This window comes from Carassius auratus, chromosome 36 (assembly GCF_003368295.1).
Source record: "Carassius auratus strain Wakin chromosome 36, ASM336829v1, whole genome shotgun sequence".
In the NCBI taxonomy this organism is placed as follows: domain Eukaryota; kingdom Metazoa; phylum Chordata; class Actinopteri; order Cypriniformes; family Cyprinidae; genus Carassius; species Carassius auratus.
The window spans coordinates 4,836,990-4,858,578 of record NC_039278.1 but is presented as its reverse complement, the minus strand read 5'-3'; the positions used below and the strand labels follow the sequence as shown (position 1 = coordinate 4,858,578).

The following is a 21,589-nucleotide window of genomic DNA, read 5'->3' as shown; positions in this document are numbered from 1 at the left end:
TTTTTAAAACATGACATGAAAATAAAACTTCTAGTCCAAACTTGGAAGTGCATTCTATGGGACATTTCTATTTTGTTTACTTAAGAGGATTTGTGAAGAATAATGTAATATACTCTCATACAAAAACGAATAAAAAGGCATGAAAAATTGTATATCCAAATGCCCTTTTCTACTGTCCACTTTGTATCCCCGGTTGGAAAGATGAGACAGCAGAAAACATTCTTCCCCTGCTCTATTTTGTTTGGTAAGCTCTTAATCATAATTACTGCGCTTTCACTTTTTGTGTTCTTTCAGTGGACTACAGATGCAGCCAGATATCAGTCCCAGTCTCTAAGCTTCTTTTTTTTTTCCAATTTATTTTCAATGAGTTAGTGTTATACAAAGATCTAGAGGATGGGGATGAGGACGAGGAGGAGGCCCAGGTGATGTTATTATCAGGTGCATCGAAACATTAAGAAGAAGCCGGTGAACAAGGCCCCATCACTTAGAAACCATGGGAAGTAACAGGAGACCGCAGTAGCATCTCTATTCAGGCCGGCCCCTGAGATTCCCATCAGGATTTGAACAATGGGGCCATAACAATTGGCCTGAATGTTGTGCCTGCTGGTCTTTTTTTACCCAGCGCTCTGTGAATGTGTAACATAATAGGTGTATGCATGTAAGCTGGGATGTTGCTGTGGTAATTCTATTATGTGATTCATGTTGAGACCATCTTTGAGGTGTGTGCGCAGTGAGTGATGGCATTTTTCTAGGGAATCTGATGGATATTGAAACCAAGCAGTTCTGTAAACTGAAACCTCTTCACTTTATTAAATCACGGACTAGAGCCACCAAATGTTCTGATGCATGTTCCAGAGGCTGAGCATTCATCAGATGGGCTGAGGAGAGGATCGGGTGCTATTGCACACTCATTAGACACAGGGGTTGCTCTTTGGACCTTCTTGTTAAAGCCTTCTCATCAGGCCGGTTTATTTGGGTGGCGGGAATATTTGCATTCAGTAGATCAAAAGATTTCCATATTTCTCTCAAAATGCAGTTTAGACTCAGATACTGATAGGTGAAACATCTCCTATTCATCTTTTTTGCTCTTTAATGAGATACGTCATGTGAATGTTGGAAAGTTATGCCATGCACAGACCAGCTTTGCAATTCATAATTTTAACTGCCCATTGAAGACAGTTGGAAGTGTTTTGTCTCACTCTTGTGAGTATCTACTACTCAACCATAAAATGTATTCAGACACACAGCTTTAAAGGGTTAGTTCATCCTAAAATGAACATTTTCATCATAGGCCTAAGTCAGGTTAGATGCCATATTAAATTGAACACACATAATAATTATGATATGAGGTATAGATTAACAGTCTGTAGCACTGTATGAAGTAATCATGTAATCATGTCACCACTCATATCTGTTTTATGCAGTTTTTTGTCCACTGAAAGTGTCTGTACAATAGTACAATCCTTTTGAACACACTGTACTTTTATCATTCTTATCAAATATGTAATCTAATGCTACCCTGAATACTTACTCATCCTCATGGCAATCTAAACCTGTATGACTTTCTTGATCCAGTGAAACAAATAAAATAAAATGTTTTTGTCTACATGATAAAAACCAGTTGGGTCCAAACAACATGGGACCTCATTGACTTCCATTGTGTTCAAGTGTTCAAAATGTGGGAAATTACATGTTTTGCAGTTGATCTGGGTCTCTACATTATCTCTTTTAGGTAATCCTAACCTAAAATTACAGGCTCATAGTTTATAATTATAATTATAGTTAATAATACCCTTTTCAGCAAACGAAAAAGCATCACATTAATTAAGATGTCTATTTATTTATTTTTTAACACAGCTTCTGTAGTTATATCATATCATTTGTTGAAAGCATATTCATTTTATGATGCCAAATAAACAAATCTATTCTAATACTGGCATTATTTTTTCAGAGCCATTTGTAATTTTGTGCTGTATCGGCATTATGAAAGTAAATTTGAGGACTAAATAAAGCAGAACGTTGATGATTCACACCGTAGGGCCATTCTCTGCAAGTTCCTCTCCTCATTGGCTTCATTGTCCTATCTGCTTTCATGGCAAAGATAAAGTCAGAATGGGGTTTCTATTCCCCTCAGGGGAGACAAGAAGTTCTAGGTTTATAGTTTGTTCTTGTCTTCTTGTCTTAAAATTGCCATTTTACTTTACAGTTACTTTACAGGCAGTATACAATCTGAACAATAAAGAGCTCGGGCATTGTAGTATCTCAGCAAGTGTAATTAAATCATTTTTCACATCAAGAAATTGTTCTTACATGCCACAGAGTACATTTCAGGCTGGTGTGTTCAGTTTCAGGTGCACGCGGCTCAGCGGGGCGAAGGAGGCGCCAAACAGGTTGGATGAGTACAGGTGAGCCAGGAGGCAGCTTATGCTAATTCGTCAACATGAGAGGAAATCCTTCTTAGAGTCGTACTTGTGAAAGAGAGACGGAGCTACATGGGAACTTATTAGATAACCAATTCTCCTGTTGGCCACCTCATAGAGGGAATAAGAGAGGGACAGAGTGTACCTGCGATGGTCGACACACAGGTGTTCCATTCAAACTCAGCCCTGCAAGGTAAATGTTTATATTGCCACCACTCTTTTTCTCTGTAATGAGCAGAGGTTGGTTTTCACACTGCTCTGTTTGAATGGGCGCTTCTGCAGGTGCTTCCTGAATTGAACCGTTTCGAGTGGCTCTGGTGAAGGATTCTTTTGGGTTTTCTTAGGTGTTGTTCATTAGGTGAGATGGTAGAGGACATGAATCAAGAGAGCAGTTGTATTTCAGTTTTTTTCACTCTTTTGCTGCAGAAGCATTGCAGGCTGATGTTTTTGGTGTGTTTGTATAGAGTAACTTAAAACGTAATTTGACTCCGCTTATCATTTTGGGTTTAATGTGAAGAGCAAATATATTTTTGTGTGCTTAATGTCTCAATAAGGGTTCTGTCATCACAAAATTCACGTTGGTTGTTTATGTACTCATGGCTGCTGAGCACATTTATGAGAACAACATGTAGATACTAGTGCTAAAACCAAACAAAACGTTACCGCCCGCTTTTGTGGATTTTGAAAAGCTGTTGTTAAGAGACACAGGAAAGATAAACTATGACTAATAAGTGAAACTAAGTAGTAAGCTGTAGCCACACATTATACTGTAAATACACAAAAATGATTTACACTGTAAATACATGTCAATAGATAATCATATTTCTGGGCCCATTGGTAGGTGTGTGTGTGTGTGTGTGTGTGTGTGTGTGTTTGTGTGTGTATGTCTTTGTTTATGTGTGTAATAGCACAGTATTTGTATGTCTATATTAATTTTATGTGTGCTTGTCCAGTTCTTGTCCTACTATATGTGTGCTTACTGTAACATGTATAGTCATGTAAAAGAGAGATATCTGTTAGCATTCCTATCCGCATCAGTGACAGCTGCTTTACTGGCAGTACATTTGCAATATATACTGTACACTACTTACGGTAGTAAAAAAAAATAAAAAAAAAATAATAATAATATATGTATATTTTCATTCAGATTATATGACACTGAAGATTTAAATAAAGGCTGTTGAAAATTCAACTTTGCCATCAAAGAAATAATGGTAACATTTTAAAATATGGTTAATTCGTCAAAATAATAGTTTAAATTATTTAACTACTTTAGTTAACATCAAGCATGGGCAATATTTCTAAAGCATTCATTAATTTTAGTTAATGTTTTCTCATGGATTATTAAAATCAAAAGTTGTGCTTGCTAACACTAGTTAATGCACTGTGAACTAAAACGAATTAACAATGAAAAAATCTATTGCTATTGTCATTAACTAGCATTAACAAATATATATATTTGTAATATGTAATCTGAAAATTAGGTAACATGTCTGTCAGTTTTGTTCTGACCAACTTAAAAATAAATAAATGAATAAATGTTTTACATTAAATTGTACTACCAATAGAGATTAAATCTAACGATTGCATAGTTAGCTCAGATCACATCAAACCATGCAAATTATTATTATTGTTATACTTAATTCTCAAATTGTTCCTTTTAACAATGTAAACATTGAGTGACTGTGTATTTAGTGTGTATTATCGCTATCTGTAGATGTAAATGTTTGTACAGTCTAATCTCTAATTGTCAAACCATTCAAATGGCATCAAAAGAATAAAATAATAAAATAAATTGTTCTTTTAACCCTCAAAAGCTAATTAATGTTCCTTAGATTTAATTCTAAAATGGCAAGTTGACAGCTGCTGCATTCTTTATGTGTAGAGACGTAACATAATGATGCAAAGATGAATGACCGCTCAAATTAAAAAAAACATTACCACCAAAGCGTACCATTGTGAATCATGCTAAGGTAAACAGATAGTTTTGAACACTGATTGGTACATAAAAAAAAAATAATAATAATAATTATATATATATATATATATATATATATATATATATAAAGTTAAGGAATGCAGCTTTAACAAACTCAAACTTAAGGATTTGATTTTTAGTTTTTCAAGAATATGTGGCTAATCTTCAGTGACAAAGCTGCTTTGTGGCAGAATAATGGTGTGGTTATCATAATCTAGCTGCTAATGCAAAACATAATAGAGTAGTTATCATATCTAGCTGCTAATGCTAAACAGCCACATCGTGAATACCTGCTAGAGTACAGAAGCCATTCTTTTATTACCTCTCTCTCCATTACTTGCATCCAGACCAGGTAGCTCATTAATTCAGGCCTCTTAATCTCAGAGGTGGACAGTATTAGAAATGCGTGTGTGTGTGTCTCTTGCCTTTGCTGTTTAAAAGTCATGTCACCTTGTCCACACTTGTTATTTTGATGAAACACACTCCTCTTCCTGTCCAGCCCTAAGGTTAGAGGTCATAAGGTGTACGCCTGATCAGTTTTAGCAAGCATACTCATTCCCTGTGTGATTGTGTATGCCAAAGAAGAGACATGAGGATGACTCTTCTGATCTGAATCATCTGTGTATCCATATTTAGTACCCTTTTCTTGTTTTGTGTCAATGATCAGGAGCAGACATTCAGCTGGTTGTGGGGAAGCAATGACCCATCCTTGACCTTGAATTCTACCTGCTGACACACTGCTCAAAACACCACATCATCCTTCCTTTACCACACATATCACCGCCCTTTTGTTTACCCCTTCCGTTTGAAACACGATCTTTTGAATTTCAAAGGCAGAGAGAGAGGAAACCAATGCTCCATTCTGGTATCTAAACCCTGGTGGGACATCCTTTGTTATCTGTCCTCAGAATGGTTGTTCATAGGCCATTGATAAGCATGGCTCAGGACACCTGTGGTTTACAAAAGTGTGTAGAAATATACCTCACTCGTTCTGCACCTGCTTCATCTCGGTCAGCACATGGAACAAAAAGGCTGGACATCTACATGAGCTTGGTGGAACATGGTGACCTTCTTAATTCCTCAAAATAGAAATTGAAATAGAGGAAAATAAAAGAACACGGGTGAGAGAAAGAAACTTTCCTGCCTAAAGCACAAAGGGCTTATATATATATATATATATATATATATATATATATATATATATATATATATAATACTGTATGTAATCTAATCTATAAATGTAACCTACAAAACACTAGCAGATGTTTATGCTTATTGCATTTAAATGCAGATCTTATGTTACTCGGACATTAGTTTTACATGGGACTTAGCTGGATTTTTTCATTTGTCACTTCATGTACACAGCACATTCATTTCTTTTCACTGTGCGTGGCATTTGTGTCATCTAATGTGTGTTTAGCCCAGTATCTGTCCTGTCTTGTTCTGCTCAGTGTGTCCACCTCAGCTATAGATCATTTTCAGAGTTGTGCATTATCACCATAAAAGGCCCCCAGAAAAACCTGACTCAATTCACACTGTGTCACCTCACATTTCCCGCTCTGATATCCTTCAGGGGATTGAACAGGGAGAAACATTCCATTCAGACCAGTTGTAGTTGGGACAGGCCTGGCAGGACAAATTATATGGTGTCTACTGTGTCAATAAAGCTGCTGTAAATGGTTGTTTGTTACATTACAGTTAAGCTCTTTGCATGAATCTTCCGCGTGACACTTCACAACTGTCGTCTTGAGTGTCTGATTTATTCATGATATTCCTTCAACCGTCGGAAGGAAAAAATAATGTACCTCGCCTCAACTTTTTTTGCAGATGAAAAACTCTCCATGGGTTCATCACGGATTTGTCAGGTCTGTAATGGATTTTGAAAGCAAAAAAAGTTGCCACAAGACGTGGAGGAAAAATGCAAGCAATCTTTCAACCGCGCGAGTGTGAGGAACGTCTTTCCCCATCCATAAAAGAAACGTTAAACTGCTTTTAGTTACGTTCTTCCTATTTGTCTTGCAACTCTGTACCCAATACATCAATTTAAATGGATATGAAGAGTGGAAAGTGTTTCAGTTGAAATAATCTGTCCCAGACCTAATCCGTGTTCATAGAACCTACTGTACCTGCACTGTTAATACCTTAAGCACAGAGGTCATTTTCCTCTTTTATATATCAGTGAGGAGCAAATATGTTTTAATGAATGGTAATTTAAATGCCTAAGCTTACCTGTTCAGAGTAAGGCAAAGAACGATTTGGCTCTGCTCAATTTGTTACCTAAATAAAGGTAACAGAGAGCATGACCCAGCTCATCCTCAAGCATCACACTGGGTGAGTCAAGAGTCATTTTTGTCACCATGTTTTGAGAATAACCCACTTTCCTCCCAGAAATATTTAATTTGCAAGCAGCCACCTTTGCTTATTGGCATTTTTTTAAAGCCAGTCACCTGAGTCATAAATGCCAAGTGACGGTAAACAAATATGTAATGCAAATTGTGTCACCACAAAAAACACACAGTCCAAATTTGTCATCTGTCCATCCAAAAGACCATCAATGGAGAAAGATGCTTCTTGGCAGAAAAGTGATGTAGTTACAGCATCTACCAGCAGGGACTTATACTTCTCAAACACCCATTTAATGCACACCCACAAAAAAGAAAAACACAACTTGGCAGTCGACTGCTTTTACACAAATTCATGGCATGCATATATTTGTTGATGCACTTCTTCCTGGATTGTAAAATGCTGAAGATGGCAGTGAAGTCTTGGCTTTGCACTAGAGATTTATGAATGTGTCAGGAGAGACTGTATAACTGGCTATGACATGCTTGATTGCTCATAGTGCTGGGGGTGTTAGGGTTGTCAGAAAGCAGGTTTGCCATTTTGGCTTAGGAACAAACCCTGAAAGAGTTTCAACTCCAAACAAAACAGAAGGAGCCCATATTATGTATGTCATGAAGAGGAGATTTTATGACTGATGCTGCATGGGTAGTACAAGCACACCATGTTTCTTTATTATGATGCTATTTTATGAGCAAATCTCAGTATAGAGACTTCCTACTTGAAACAGCTGATGGCCATCAGTCAAACTCCAAAATGAAGTTGTACGATGATGTTTGAAAATATTTCAAAACCCACTGATATCAGAGCTGAATACGGAACAGTGAGATTTTGTGTTTTTCTTCACAGAAAGCTCTTGTATGATTTTAGGGTACTTAAAACCTAGCACGTTTGTATTGTATGAGTATGGATAGTTTGATGGTACTTTTTTATTTGAATTGTGGTCCTTTTTGGAGGTTGTTCACCACAGCCGGTATCAGAATGAGTTTTAGGGTGGGGACAAAGGTGGTGATATCAGATACAAAGGGTGCTTTCACACATGCCTCATTTAGTTCGGTTGAACCGTACCAGAGTTTGTTTCCCCCTTTGGTGTGGTTCGATTGGGCAGGTGAGAAAGCAGCAATCGCACTCGGGTGTGGACTAAAAGCGGACCAAACAAGCGTACCGAGACCTGCTTGAAGAGGTGGTCTCGGTACACTTTTAAACGAACTTTGGAGCAGTTCGTTTGTGGTGAGAATGTGATCTGACCTCGAACAGACCTAACTGCAAAAAGTACCGATCATTTTTGGACTAAACCAGCTGCCGTAGTCAGCTGTGTTGTGCATTATGGGATGAGGAAGTGTTTGTTGACAGTTTGCACTTTAGCATGGCAGCTCGTGGACAAATTGAGCATGAGCATGTCAGAGTTAAGAAGAATTAATGCACACCTCCACTTGAAGTTACGAGCGATTCCCACTCGCCGTTTGCAGTGCATTAGAACGTTGTTTTCAAGCCGCATCCGCACTTCATTATAGAAATGTATTTTTTTTGCATATTGTTGTGTAAACAAACAATGTAATAGATTATGGCCAGGGACAAAACCAGCCCTCGCAGTCGTGTTGTCGTGTAGTTGTATTGTCTCTGTGTTGTTTGCTGGCTTTTCCTCTTATGTTGGATTTTTCCCGAACGTAAATTCTGAACAATCGAAAAGCAGTTTAGGAAATACGTCATGGCCAATGAGTGATGTAGATGCTGTCATGTGACTCCAATTTGGTTTGTTTCAACTGGTACGGACCAAAGCAATCAGTGTGGTGTGAAAAGGAACCAAAAAAGCGGAAAAATGCTACAATGTATAATTTGTTTGCCCTTGGTTCGGACCAAATGAATCGAACTAGAGATGTGAAAGCACCCAAAGACTACACTCTTAAATATGAATCAAAATTACTTTTCTTTTGCATAAGCTACAACAAGAACATTATTAGTGATTTTAAATGACATGACTGAAAACAAGTTTCAGGAAGCTATAAAAGCACATGAGGTTCTGTGTGTGTGTACCATTCATATATGTGAGTCTCATTTATTGTTGTCTGTCAAGTTGCATAATTACAACATGTCAAAGAAGGCTGAGACTAAGACAAAGCATATGGGTGAAAGCAGATCAGGTTTCAGATTGTGTGTTCCTCCCTGCCCTGCGTGGTCTGCTTGGGAGCGGAGCATGCAGAGTCGGCTCTCGCGGTGTCGAGATCATGGGCGAAACCATTCTCAGCCCGCTTATTCATCCCCACCTCTGATTATTACGGCAATGTGGTGGGGTTTAGTGAATGCGGGATAATACAACGATGCCCTGGGTTATACAGATGCTTGCGAGCTATCTTTCTCCTGACGTGGCATCTTCTATAAAGGCTCTGGTCTTGCCCTCCAAGCCGATGAAAACCACTTTAGTGCTGGTGGGCAAGGGGTACACGGCAGCAGGTCAGGCTGGTGTGTGTCTGCATATCATGGCTGTATATGAATACCAGGCTGACTTGCTTAAAGAAGACAGTGTGTCACAACTGAGGAGAACCACTGATTTAGCTCTCCGCGCCACCAAGGAGACCACCCGCATGACTGGGCAGTCCATGGCAGCTCTGGCGGCAGTGGAGAGACATTTTTGGTTGACTCTGTCTGATTTGAAGGAGAAAGGCAGGGTCTTCCTCCCCCTTTTGCGCCTTCTGGTCTGTTCGGCAACGACAGATACCAGGAGGCTCGTAAACAAGTGGCAGCATTCCAGCAGTTTCTCTCTCGCCAGTCTCTAGCTATAGGGAGCGGCCCGTCCGTGTACCAGCTCCTCATATAGGGAAATTCAGAAGTTGAGCATCGCTTCTTGTACCCCCTGCAACATGACCAAGGTCAGCAGCATTTGAAGTCAGGTGTTTCCAAGGCGAGGCCTGGTCTGAGGGTCGTGCTTCCATCGAGGAAGCCCTCGACAAAGTGGTCCTGGCATTCAGGTGGCCCCTACTGGGGAAGAGCAGGGTGCACTGCATTACACGGTGGCCATCTCTGCTCAGAGCCCTCATGAGATCGTTCTGCTGACCCTGCCAGTTTTCCAGGGCACAGCGGTCTCCAGCGAGCAGTTAGTTCAGTCATTTCCTGCCGGTCCTCCAATTCAGTGCACCAAGCTAGCAGCTCAGAGTACATCAGAGACCATTCTCGAGAGCAGTGTGGAAACTACTGCCAAATGTCTTGTTGGGTCCAGCAGAATGTAGAAAAGGGATGTCGCGTTCAATTCGGCGCTCCGCCGCTGCCTTTCAACAGGGTGTTTTCCACACTGGTGGGCCCTGAGCATGTTCTTATATTGGAACAAGAAGTAAACACCCTCTTGAGGAAGGAGGCAATCGAGGTGATCCCTCTTCATGATACATCTACAGCCAAAAATTATATATCATTTTTTTTTTTTTTAAACCAAACTTTGTATAAAGATGATCCTCAACTATTTTATTACAGAATGATTCAATACAATTTTTTTCTTTCTGCAAAATTAGTGTAAAATGGCCATAAACAGGTTTTTTCATTATATACAATGTATTTAGAAACTAAATCTAATTTGCTAATTAATGTGTTTTTGGGGCAACATGTAGTGAGGAGTGTAATAATGGGAGTTATAATTGACAAGATATTCATAATAATATATTATATTTCATATAATATTGAAATATAATTTCTTTCCCTGTTAATTTGTTATGTCTCCCAAAATGCGTAATAAACATGCTTTTAGTCCTGGTGTCCTCGTCTGAGGACGTATGAAATCAACATCCAGTTTCGTAAAAGAAAGTCATTTTTTAATTTTAAACCCCATAAAATATTCCTGAGATGTCGATTCATGACACACAATTAAAAGAATTCATGGATTTAAATCATAATTAAAAAATACAGTACATGTGTACAGTACATCCAGACTTAAAACTGTGGCATGTACAGTCACACAGAAATTCACAAAAATATAATGTCCTCATATGAGGTTGCAGGGTCTTAAGGTGTTAAATAAAGAAAAAGGGTTAAGTCAAAATGATACATGATTAATAAATGATCAGATGTATTTAATTTGCTCCATTAATACTTCTAGACACCTTATACAAATAATTTATTTGTGTAGAATACCAGTCAAAATTTAAAGCAGGACATGCAAATTTTTTTTTTTGTCCAGACATGAATTGCTCACAGGCTGAATGTAAATGTAACTCTCTGTAAATCCACACTCTGACAACAGGTGGAACATCTGAATTACAGTGTTGTTTCCGTAATCTCAGTGGAGAAGAAAATTGCTATAACAACACCACTTTATTAGGTATTGGATGGAGTGAAGATGAAAAACAAAATGCCATCGAACATTTTCTGAAGACAGCCAGAACATTCATCTTATTGACCCTCCCTTTGTAGTGCTCATGTTTGGTGAACTCCACAGCCTTCTTCCCAGAAACCCTCCTTCAGGCTATAATTATTTTCCCAGACAGCTTTTTCAAACTGAATTATAATAATATCAGGGTTAAAAAAATAAAAATAAAATAAGCTATTGTGCATTAAAATTACCCATTTTCCTAGTAATTAATTAATATTTGTCTTTCACTTGTTTGCTTGTAAATAGTGAAACAGCAATTCAATAAAAAGGGAGATCTATGAAGAAGCATTAGCAGAGAAACCCACTGCTGGATGTGCCACTGTTATATTTACAGTACTGTATTACAGTTCTGAATGTCTGAGCAGTGTTGGTCAGAATGCTAAAATGTAAGAACAGACTGCTTTGCAGTTCGCAAGTGTGTATTTGAAATAAATTATTCACACACTACAGAATGTTGTATGAGAATTTGGATTTGAATGGCAGAAAGAGAAATGTGAAGAATTCTAATTTGATGAAATTCAGGTCACACAACAGAACAATTTAATTAGTCAACACGCTTTTCCAACAAGGCAACATTTGTGACAAAATTTTATTATATCAATTCATTTTGCATAATTATGCCTAGTTGCCTTGCATTTTGACTACTTGCATCCTATTATCTAGTGTACATTTTTGTGTGTTTTTTTAAATGTTCTTATATAGAAGTCATTTTTTAAAATTGTTTTATATTACATTTACACTTTGTTATATTTACTACATGGTATATTACAATGTTATATTAATTACAATATATAATATAAGCATAATACTATATATAAATATATATTTAGTGACAGGCTAGGCCAGGTGAAAAATAACTATTTAAATCTTGCTTTTTCAGAAACACTTTGTATATTTGAATTATACTATACTAAGTGCATATTAAATGTATTATTTTGAAACAACTTTAAGTATATTTAGTGTATTTTAAGAGATGTTTAAGTTCAATTTGAATCTATTTACTATATATATATACACACACCACTTTAGGTATACTGTCCAATTTAAGTGTATTTCTTAAAATACATTTAAAATTAACTTTTAATATTTCATGAACTACAGTTAGAGTATATTTGAAGAATTGTTTAAATGTGCTTCAAGTACATTTCAATTGTATTTCAGCTCATTAGAAATGCATTAGCATTACACTACTAGTATAAGCTGCCTATTTCAGTATATACACACAAATGTACACACTTTGACATCTACAGAACTTTAATGTATTATATATTGTGTACATTACAAATATGCATAAAGTACATAAAAATGTACAGCAGTATATATACACCTTGGTACAAAACAAAACATACTATTAAATGAAATGCGAGTACATTTATAGTATATTTGTATTATTACAAACATACTCAAGTACATTTTAATACATTATACAAAAAAAACATTATAAAAGAAAAAAGTATGGTGGCCCAGAGAGTTCAACGCACTGCAATTTAAGAAAACACATGCGAAAAAACATCATGATTCCTGTATATTTTGGATATTATTAGCTGAATAATTACAAGATTAAATGTAAAACGTAACTTAAGATGGCTAACTGTAATATCCTAAATATATATATATATATATATCCTAAATATAACTTCAAGGTTAATGAAAATAAATTTGCATTGCTTCATTGTTTCTTAATTTGCATTGTTTCTATGATTTGCAGTGCACATCAACACGCTGCAACTTAAGAAAACATGCAAATTGAAAAAAACATCAGCAAATTAAGAAAACATCTTCATCAGTTTGACAACACAAGTGTTGCAAATCATCACACCACATGCATATAACGAAACACCCTGCAAATCATCACAACGCATAGTATATATGTGTTGTGATGATTTGCAGCCCGTTTCGCTATATAGTATGCATCTGTTGTGATGATTTGTGACGCGTTTCGCTATATTCATGTGTTGTGATGATTTGCAGCCCGTTTAGCTATACAGTATGCATCTGTTGTGATGATTTGTGGCGTGTTTCGCTATATGCATGTGCTGTGATGATTTGCAGCGCGTTTCGCTATATGCATGCGTTGTGATGATTTGCAGGGCGTTTCGTTATATGCATGTGTTGTGATGATTTGCAGGGCGTTTCGTTATATGCATGTGGTGTGATGATTTGCAACACTTATGTTGTCAAACTGATGAAGATGTTTTCTTAATTTGCTGATGTTTTTTTTTTTTCAATTTGCATGTGTTCTCTTAAGTTGCAGCGTGTTGATCTCTCTCGACCACCGTAAAAAAAAAAAAAAGACTGAAATGCTTTGGCAAAATTATCTTATCCATTTGTAGAACAATTCCATTAAACCTGTATTCCTAAAAAGTACAGAATTTTACATCAATTAATAAATAAAAATTATAATGCATTTTTTTGAAGGGAAAACAACATTTACTGAAAAAGAAGTGCAGAAGTGAATAGCTGTGTGTGTGCAAAGACTGAAGGTGATAAAGTTCAAGTAACAGAATGGGGAAGGATGGAGGGGGTTTTGGAGGTGGAATAGGCAATGGCATAGGGATTGTGAGAGGCAAAAGTGTGGGGATGAAGGCATGATCTGGCGAAGGGATGGTGATGGGAGAATGACAATGATGCCCTGGGAGCTTAGATGGTGTTTGGTTCATGGTACACACCCAGAACATCCCAGTGCTGACAACATACGGTGGAGTTGAGGTGAGGACCCAGTATGTAAATGGTGTGGCTTCCGACTGATGAAGACAGAGCTGGTGAATCCGAAGGCGCAGACGAAGGGCCAATGGAGCAGAGCATCATCGCAGGTTCCAGAGCCCTGGGCACAGCCGTAGCGATGAGCATCATAATGGAGACAGAATATCAGAGGACTGGGGTGATGCCGGTGTGACCGACAGGAAAAACCCACTGCAGCCAAAGAGGTGGAGGGTTGGAGCGCCGCAGACGGCCTGCAATTCTGTGGCAGAAGTAGTGTGACGACTGACAGTGGAACGAGGTCACTTTTTTGAGTACAACTGGCATGTTCTGCAACTGAGGGACTTGCAATTCAGACACTGTATTTGAAGACTGCTTTATTACAGGATCTTTGAAAGGGAAAAATAATTTATATAAAAATTAGCCAATTACAGTTTTGCATCCATGATTGAATATGTATTATAATTTGCATTGATAGCTGTGAAGTTCACACCACTAATAGAGCCAGATTTTTGCTGGATGTCTTGACAAAATAAGAAATATTCCATAAAACGGAGAACAAAAAAAAAAAAAAAAAACTTAAATGTTGAGTAATTCCTCTGGGGCTTTACCTTTGCTTTTATTTTATCATAATCTTTGTTCACAGTCTGACATTATCAAAAGTAATTATCCCCTGCCATCCAGTATTAATACTCCAAGTGATTTGATTTAAGCTTTTGTGGAAGGCTGTTATATGATATGCTGCTTTAGTAAGAAAGCATTTTCTAAGAGCATACATATGATCTAAAAACATATAATTAAAATGAGTTTGAGACTGTCGTATAATGTAATAATTAATATAATTGCTTTATCGAGTAATTATATTAACGCATATTTAAAAAAAATTTATCTATAAATACCAAATATCTATAAAGAAAAAAGAAAAAAAAAATCCCTTTGTGGTCTTCAAAGATGAAATATGGCTAATATTTCAAAGGCGTGAGGAAGGCTCCGGCCTTGGCACAAATAAATGAAGGTGACCATTATAGCCACAGTCTTTTCTCATATCAGCCTGTTTAATGGAAATATGGGTCATCTCACTCAATTTTCCAGTCTTTCTGTTCTCACCCTCCTCTCTGAAATGCGTTTTCACACTTTAGACTTGAAGGACATTGGGAAAAATATGCCATGTGTAACTCAGTGGGCAAAGAATTGATCTGAATTTGTTGGTGAGAACAAAAACCCACTGAGCTGCATTTACACACATCATTTTAAGGCGTTGTGTGTTTGCCTATGCTGTATTGCATTTTTTTTATAAATATTTTTTTTCTTTTGCAATTTTGTATACTATCTCTACTTATTTATGTCTATTGTACAGAATATCTTTAACAATTTTACATGTATTAGTTGATAATATTCTTGCTCAAGAATAAAAACAGTTCTTTAACTAGCCTGCGGTTGTTTTAATTTTCTTAACAATTTTAATATCTAACCAAATGTTCTATTCATGCACAAGCTCTTTTCTTGCTCAATAATTGATCACTTAACATGACATGGATGTCATGTAGATATTAAAGACAACCAGCCCTTGCTAAATCGTTCAGCCCTTGCTTGCATGTTTTATTTAAAGTAACTTATTGAACTCAATTGTTTACTGTCATCTGATGATTCGTGAGCTGTCAGCTGTTATTGTCTAAGTGTGCCTTGTACGTTTCAGTAAAAGTCAACTGATTGTATTGAGCTGTGAGAATAGACATCAGCCCATAATTAGAGATGTCATCGATTTTCAGCACCATTTTCACACGTCAGCTGCGGAATTTGTAGTCGGTTTGTCAATTTAACACTTACTTACTATGTTACAAGTTGTAATTGTCTTTTACTTTTACATTTATGTAAAACATTACAGCTTAAGGTAATCTTTAAAGTGATAAAAAATGCTTTACAGTGAGACTATTTCATTTTAGGATGTGAAATTTTCTCATTAAAATAAGATGTAATGCTTTATGTTTACCAATTCCATGATCATTGAAGGGTATCATCATGTCAAATCCACTATTTTTATGTAATTCTCTGCATCAATCCAAAATATTTGTGCATGCAATGGAAAAATACATTTTAAATGGTTTCCTGCCAGTTGTGTATAGTCTCAGGACAATAAAATATTTGTCCAGTTACTGCATTTTTTCCAAAGGCAGTCGTCTTATCCCTGCCTTTCAACCGAAACATCTGCATACCTCCATGCAGCCAATAGCGAGAGTTTTGGTCTTAGCTACTGTAGCAATCTGAGCCAGAAGGTGTTTAGGACAAAGAAATTAAAAACTAGGGTAAAACTAGGCTAAACACCTGCTGTGGTTTTACAAGATGGAGGAATTTGATGGAATGTTTGCGTTTCAATTAATATGACAAACTTGCAGAGTTTCTTGACAGTTATTGTAAACCTTAAAATTAAAACTATTCCTAATGTGTTGGTCCTTTTATTGAAGGTAGCCTACTTGAGATATGCCTTCACTTTATAGACCTGTGAGAGCTGTGTTTGGGATGTCGGAGTTGTGACATACAAAAGGTCCACTTGCAAAGGTTTTCTGAAAGCTATTTTGAAGTTAGGCTAGTTGACACTACTAAAGAAACTGGATACTAGAAGTTTACCACGAATGCTAGTGGTGTGAACGTGATGCTGGTTACCCGGATGCATGTTTCCATGGGTGACTGTGAAATATCTGTCCACTGAATGTCGCGATTGACCAGAATCGGGTATTCCAGCGAGCCGTTTAAAAAACACATCCTTTAAAGATGCAGGAGTGCAAATGGCAGGTCTTTGAGGAATCACAAGTGACTCTTGACTGGAATCTTCCAGCTGTCAGGTATCTTTATTCTTTATTTAAGTCTTGAGCTATAGCAGCTTTGAAACGTCAGCCCCATACAAACTTTCTGTCTACACGGGGGAACCGGGATGATTGGCAGTTTCTGCATGGGGAAATTTCTCTCCTCTCATATTTTGAGAAGGATACCTTAAAATGCAGGGAAAAGACAGGGCTTATCTTAACCTAACACCTTTGCGTGTCCTACTTTAGTATTCAGGGTTTCACACCTAAATATGTGACAATGCTATTTGTTGTGCTCTAAAAGAGCTTGCTAAAGAGGTCAGATACAAACCTCTTTTGGCATTGTGTCTGTTTTTTATTTATTTATTTTTTATTTCAATTTGTTTGTAACCATTTTCCTCTCTGAAAAGACGACTGCTTATCTAACCCCCTGGCTATTTATGCACATTATGCATCACCTCCTCTTCTGATATGCTGCTTTTTAAATGCTGTGCAGCTTGGGTTGAGGGTCACAGCGCCTGGTGTAATACATCTGAATATGTCCTTAAATTAAGGGGACACATGTCAAACACAAGGTCTATTTTAAGCTGTCTGGTGCATAATTTTTCATGAAAAAAAAAAAAAAACTTTTGAGGAATTTAGCTCTCTGGAAATGAGAACCTTTTGAGAAAAAAAAAAAAACCTTTTCCCATGTCAACTGGTAAGATCATATTTCGATTGCTGGGCTTCCTGAAGTTCTTTAGTAGCATGTAAGTTTTACTTAATCTCTCAAAACATTAACATTACTTAATGTTACACAAGCCTCTGGTCCAAGTCAAGCCTGACGTTTTTGATATTAAAACATTATTCAAGACTGTAAAGTGTAAATTACTTAAAGGGTTAGTTCACCCAATAATCTAAATTATGTCATTAATAACTCACCCTCATGTCGTTCCAAACCCGTGAGACCTCGTTTATCTTCGGAACACAGTTTAAGATATTTTAGATTTAGTCCCAGAGCTCTCAGTCCCTCCATTGAAACTGTGTGTACGTTATACTGTCCATGTCCAGAAAGGTAAGAAAAACATCATCAAAGTAGTCCATGTGACATCAGAGGGTCAGCTAGAATTTTCTGAAGCATCGAAAATACATTTTGGTCCAAGCATTGTCTTCTCTTCCGTGTCTATTGTGAGAGAGTTCAAAACAAAGCAGTTTGTGATATCTGGTTTCGCAACGAATCATTCGATGTAACCAGATCTTTTTGAACCAGTTCACCAAATCGAACTGAGTCGTTTTAAATGGTTCGCGTCTCCAATACGCATTAATCCACAAATGACTTAAGCTGTTAACTTTTTTAATGTGGCTGACACTCCCTCTGAGTTAAAACAAACCAATATCCCGGAGTAATTCATTGACTCAAACAGTACACTGACTGAACTGCTGTGAAGAGAGAGATGAAGATGAACGACTCGTTTACTAGTCAAGAACCGGTTGCATCGTTTTTCGGATCACCAGTACTTCTTTCGGACAGTTCGGTTCACCGGTTCTTTTGCACTCAATGTAATGTCATTGGCGATGATTAATTGATTCAAGCATTCAGTTTACATGGGCTCATAAAATTAGCACAGAATCAGTTCAGAATCAATCACCAAAAGAATCAGTTCGGTTCAGGCGCTCTGTGTGTCAGTCTGCTTCACGCTGAATCACACATGCTCAGTATCATCAGTATCATCATACTCCAGATCAGTTTTAGGAGTTATTTGTGCAATTATCAAAAACGGCTTGATGTAAAGCCCTGGCAGGAGGTCTGTTTTTGGGATGACAGTGTTGGAAGAATGTATCTTTCTCTTTTTCAAATCCCCATTTTCTCTCTTTCTCTGCTGTCCACATCAGCTCTCTCTGCGTAACCAGAATCAGAAATTTTTAGGCTTGAAAGTATTAGGTCTAATCTAAATTTAGTTCACTGCATCACAGTTGGAGATCATCGTATGGGAGGAGGGGAGCTGAATACAGGCCTCTCATCATTGGCTGCCCTCTTGCTCAGCTTTTCTTTCAGTCATTGACAAAAATGGCATGTTCAGTCACTTGAGCCCTGTTTGCACTAACTGTTTATCACTGTTCTGCAATATCTTGCTCTTTCTGGTGTGTTGCTCTTTGGCAAATAAAAGGGGTTAAAGCGCTCTGCTCAGGCTTGGCAGCTCCATGTGGAAAGCTGTTGCATGGGCCTTTAACTTTTAAAATATATGTTAGAACATGGTTTTATGAGTTTGACTTGGTAAATGCTGTCTGGGGATAATTCAGGTGTTGATGTGAACAAAATGACGGTGAAAAGTAATACATTTATCTCCTTTTAATGGTGGCTGGCAGGACGTTCTTACATTTACCTGATATTTTACTCCAGAATAGACAGACAGTGCAGCTGTTGTGGCATTTTAAATCGTGAGGATAACAAATTAAGGTAAAATAAAGACAAACCAAGTGGCATTAATTTTAAACGATAAAACATCAGTGGAGATACAATGCTTAAAATTAAGACAAATGTTCAGTCAAAAAGAGTTTATTATTAAGTCAGTAGTTGATTAATTTTACATTTATGTCTACTAAATGGAATAAGAAAAGTAAAGGTAGTTCAGAGAAAATGTCTAGCATTAATTTATTTTTCTGTAATGCAATGAAATGTATACTGTACATTTAGCATAAGTGTGGCTAAAGTCTTCAAATGCTTCTGGAAGTTTGGGGTTGGAGAGATTTTTTAATGTTTTAAAAGAAGTATTTTTTTTTGCTCACCAATGATGCATTTATTTGATTAAAAATACAGTAGCATTGAGAAATATTTTTTGCAATTCAAAATAACTGCTTCTGTGATATACTGTAAAATGTAATTTATATATGTGATAGAAAAAATACAAATACTGTAAAATGTAATTTATTTCTGTGATAGAAAAAAATACAAATAAATAAATAAACAACAGATAAAGAGATTTTTATAAATTGAATGAATCACTTAAATTACAGATTTTTTTATTGTGTACTCATAGAAAATGTATCAGTATAAAAAATTATATATATATATATATATATATATATATATATATATATATATATATATATATATATATATATATATATATATATATATATAGTATAAAAATAAAAGAGGATTATTTAAAAAAAATCAGGGTGGTGTAACTCATTGTAGACTCATACCTCTTATCTACAGGAAATAGTTTCTGCTAATAATAAATATCGAACTATAGGATAAAAGTCTCAGTGGAAATAAATAGTGTATGTGCTGTGTACGAGCTGAAATTGTTGGAGAAAAAAAAATCACAATAAAGGTAATTTACATTTGTAACCCTTTTGGTCATTCTTTGCTTTGTCTGAACAGAGAATAAAACTTTATCATGTAGTAATTGTTAACTCTTCCAATGCTATCTCTAAGTCTAGTGTTCCCTATACCAGGTAAATAGACATGGTATTAACCCTTGCTCAAAAGTTAGCACCTGCTGGCTTCCCACTCAGCCATGTAAACTCCTGTGCAGGTGCAAATTAGTAGCAGTAACCTTAAACAAGGGCAGGGGGGTGAACTCAGGCAGAGAGGCACTCAGGAAATAATTCTGTTGTCTGTTACTCACTTCTCAATGTTATCCAGCATGTGCACATCAGCTGGAAAATGATTCATCCTAATAAACTACTAATGTTATCATTGTTATCAGGGTCAATGACGTATAAGCTTTTTTTGACAGTCTAATTTTAAAATCCCAAAATAATATATATATATATATATATATATATATATATATATATATATATATATATATATATATATATATATATATATATATATATATTGTAATTGTTCAAACATTAAGAATATTTTGTACACATAATTTACAGTAACATTTTTATTTATTTATTTATTTTTATTCATCTAGATTAATTGCCTGAAGTCATAAAAAAATGACAGGTGGTTTGACTAATTTATTTAAAAATTAATTATTTTCTTAACATGCTAGTTAACAAGTTCTCATTAATTAAAGTTTTTAGAAACTCTTTTGAGTTTTTATAAATAATGATCTATATTTTTTGTTCTATCATTTTACAGCCTTCTTAAATGTAGATTTTTTTTTTTCTGCAAAACGCATTAAACTGGTAAAAATGTTTTAAAAATACCATTCACTTAAGAATTCTGTAACAGTGATTCATATTTAATCTACAGGAATAAGACATTTTGTTTTACATTTAATACAGTTATTGCTATTATTGGGCACACTGCATTTATCTCAACGTGATATGCAAAACTGGTTAATTTTTTCAACATTCTGTGACTTTTGGTGATGATTCATTTCTTACTTACTCCACTTCGTCCCTATGGGACATAAGGCATCAATTATTATTATTTTTTTCCACTTGGCTCAATCACTTACAGCGGACTGTGCCTCACCTCAGTTTAGACTAATTTCCTTTAGTTCTGCCATCACTATATGTCTATTCAGCACCATCTTTGGTAATGCTGAAGAGACATATAGTGTGCACCGCAACTCCATAAGAAAGCATGGTTTTCCATGGTGTTGCGATGCACACTGTCAAAGGCTTTTTTTTTTTTTTAAGTCTATAAAATTGATGTGCATAGGGGTGTTCCACTCCATTGTTCAAATTCTGTAGATTCATCAGATAATTTTTTCACTATTATTAACAATATAATAAGTAATAGTAATATATAAGTCCCAGCACTCAAGAATCAGTGTTAAGTCTTTCATTTGGTACCAGTAAATTATGATAATTTATATGTAAATCAGTTATTAGCTTTATAAACAAAGAACAAAGAGTGTAATTACTTAATTACTAGGAAGAGGATCTTAAGTATGTGTCTGAAAACCTCCTTGGTTTCATCACTCACATAATTTCGGGCATTATGTTCATCTCACACGGCTTAAATCACAGAGGAGCAATTCACAATGAGTTGGAGCAATAGAACTTCTCTTCCTATCTGCTTTCATCCTTCTTTCGTCAGTCT

At 36.2% G+C, this 21,589-nt stretch overlaps 1 protein-coding gene across 2 annotated transcripts in view; it reads left to right on the top strand.

Annotated features, from left to right (window-relative positions):
- Nucleotides 1-2,455: 2,455 nt before the first annotated feature.
- Nucleotides 2,456-21,589, top strand: part of LOC113055012 (inactive N-acetylated-alpha-linked acidic dipeptidase-like protein 2) — a 241,596-nt gene continuing 222,462 nt past the window's right edge. For both annotated transcript variants that reach the window (XM_026220927.1, XM_026220926.1), the window contains exon 1: nucleotides 2,456-2,613. In XM_026220927.1, the coding sequence (XP_026076712.1) occupies nucleotides 2,571-2,613 (43 nt within the window). In that variant the 5' untranslated portion in view covers nucleotides 2,456-2,570. The remainder of the gene's footprint in view (nucleotides 2,614-21,589) is intronic.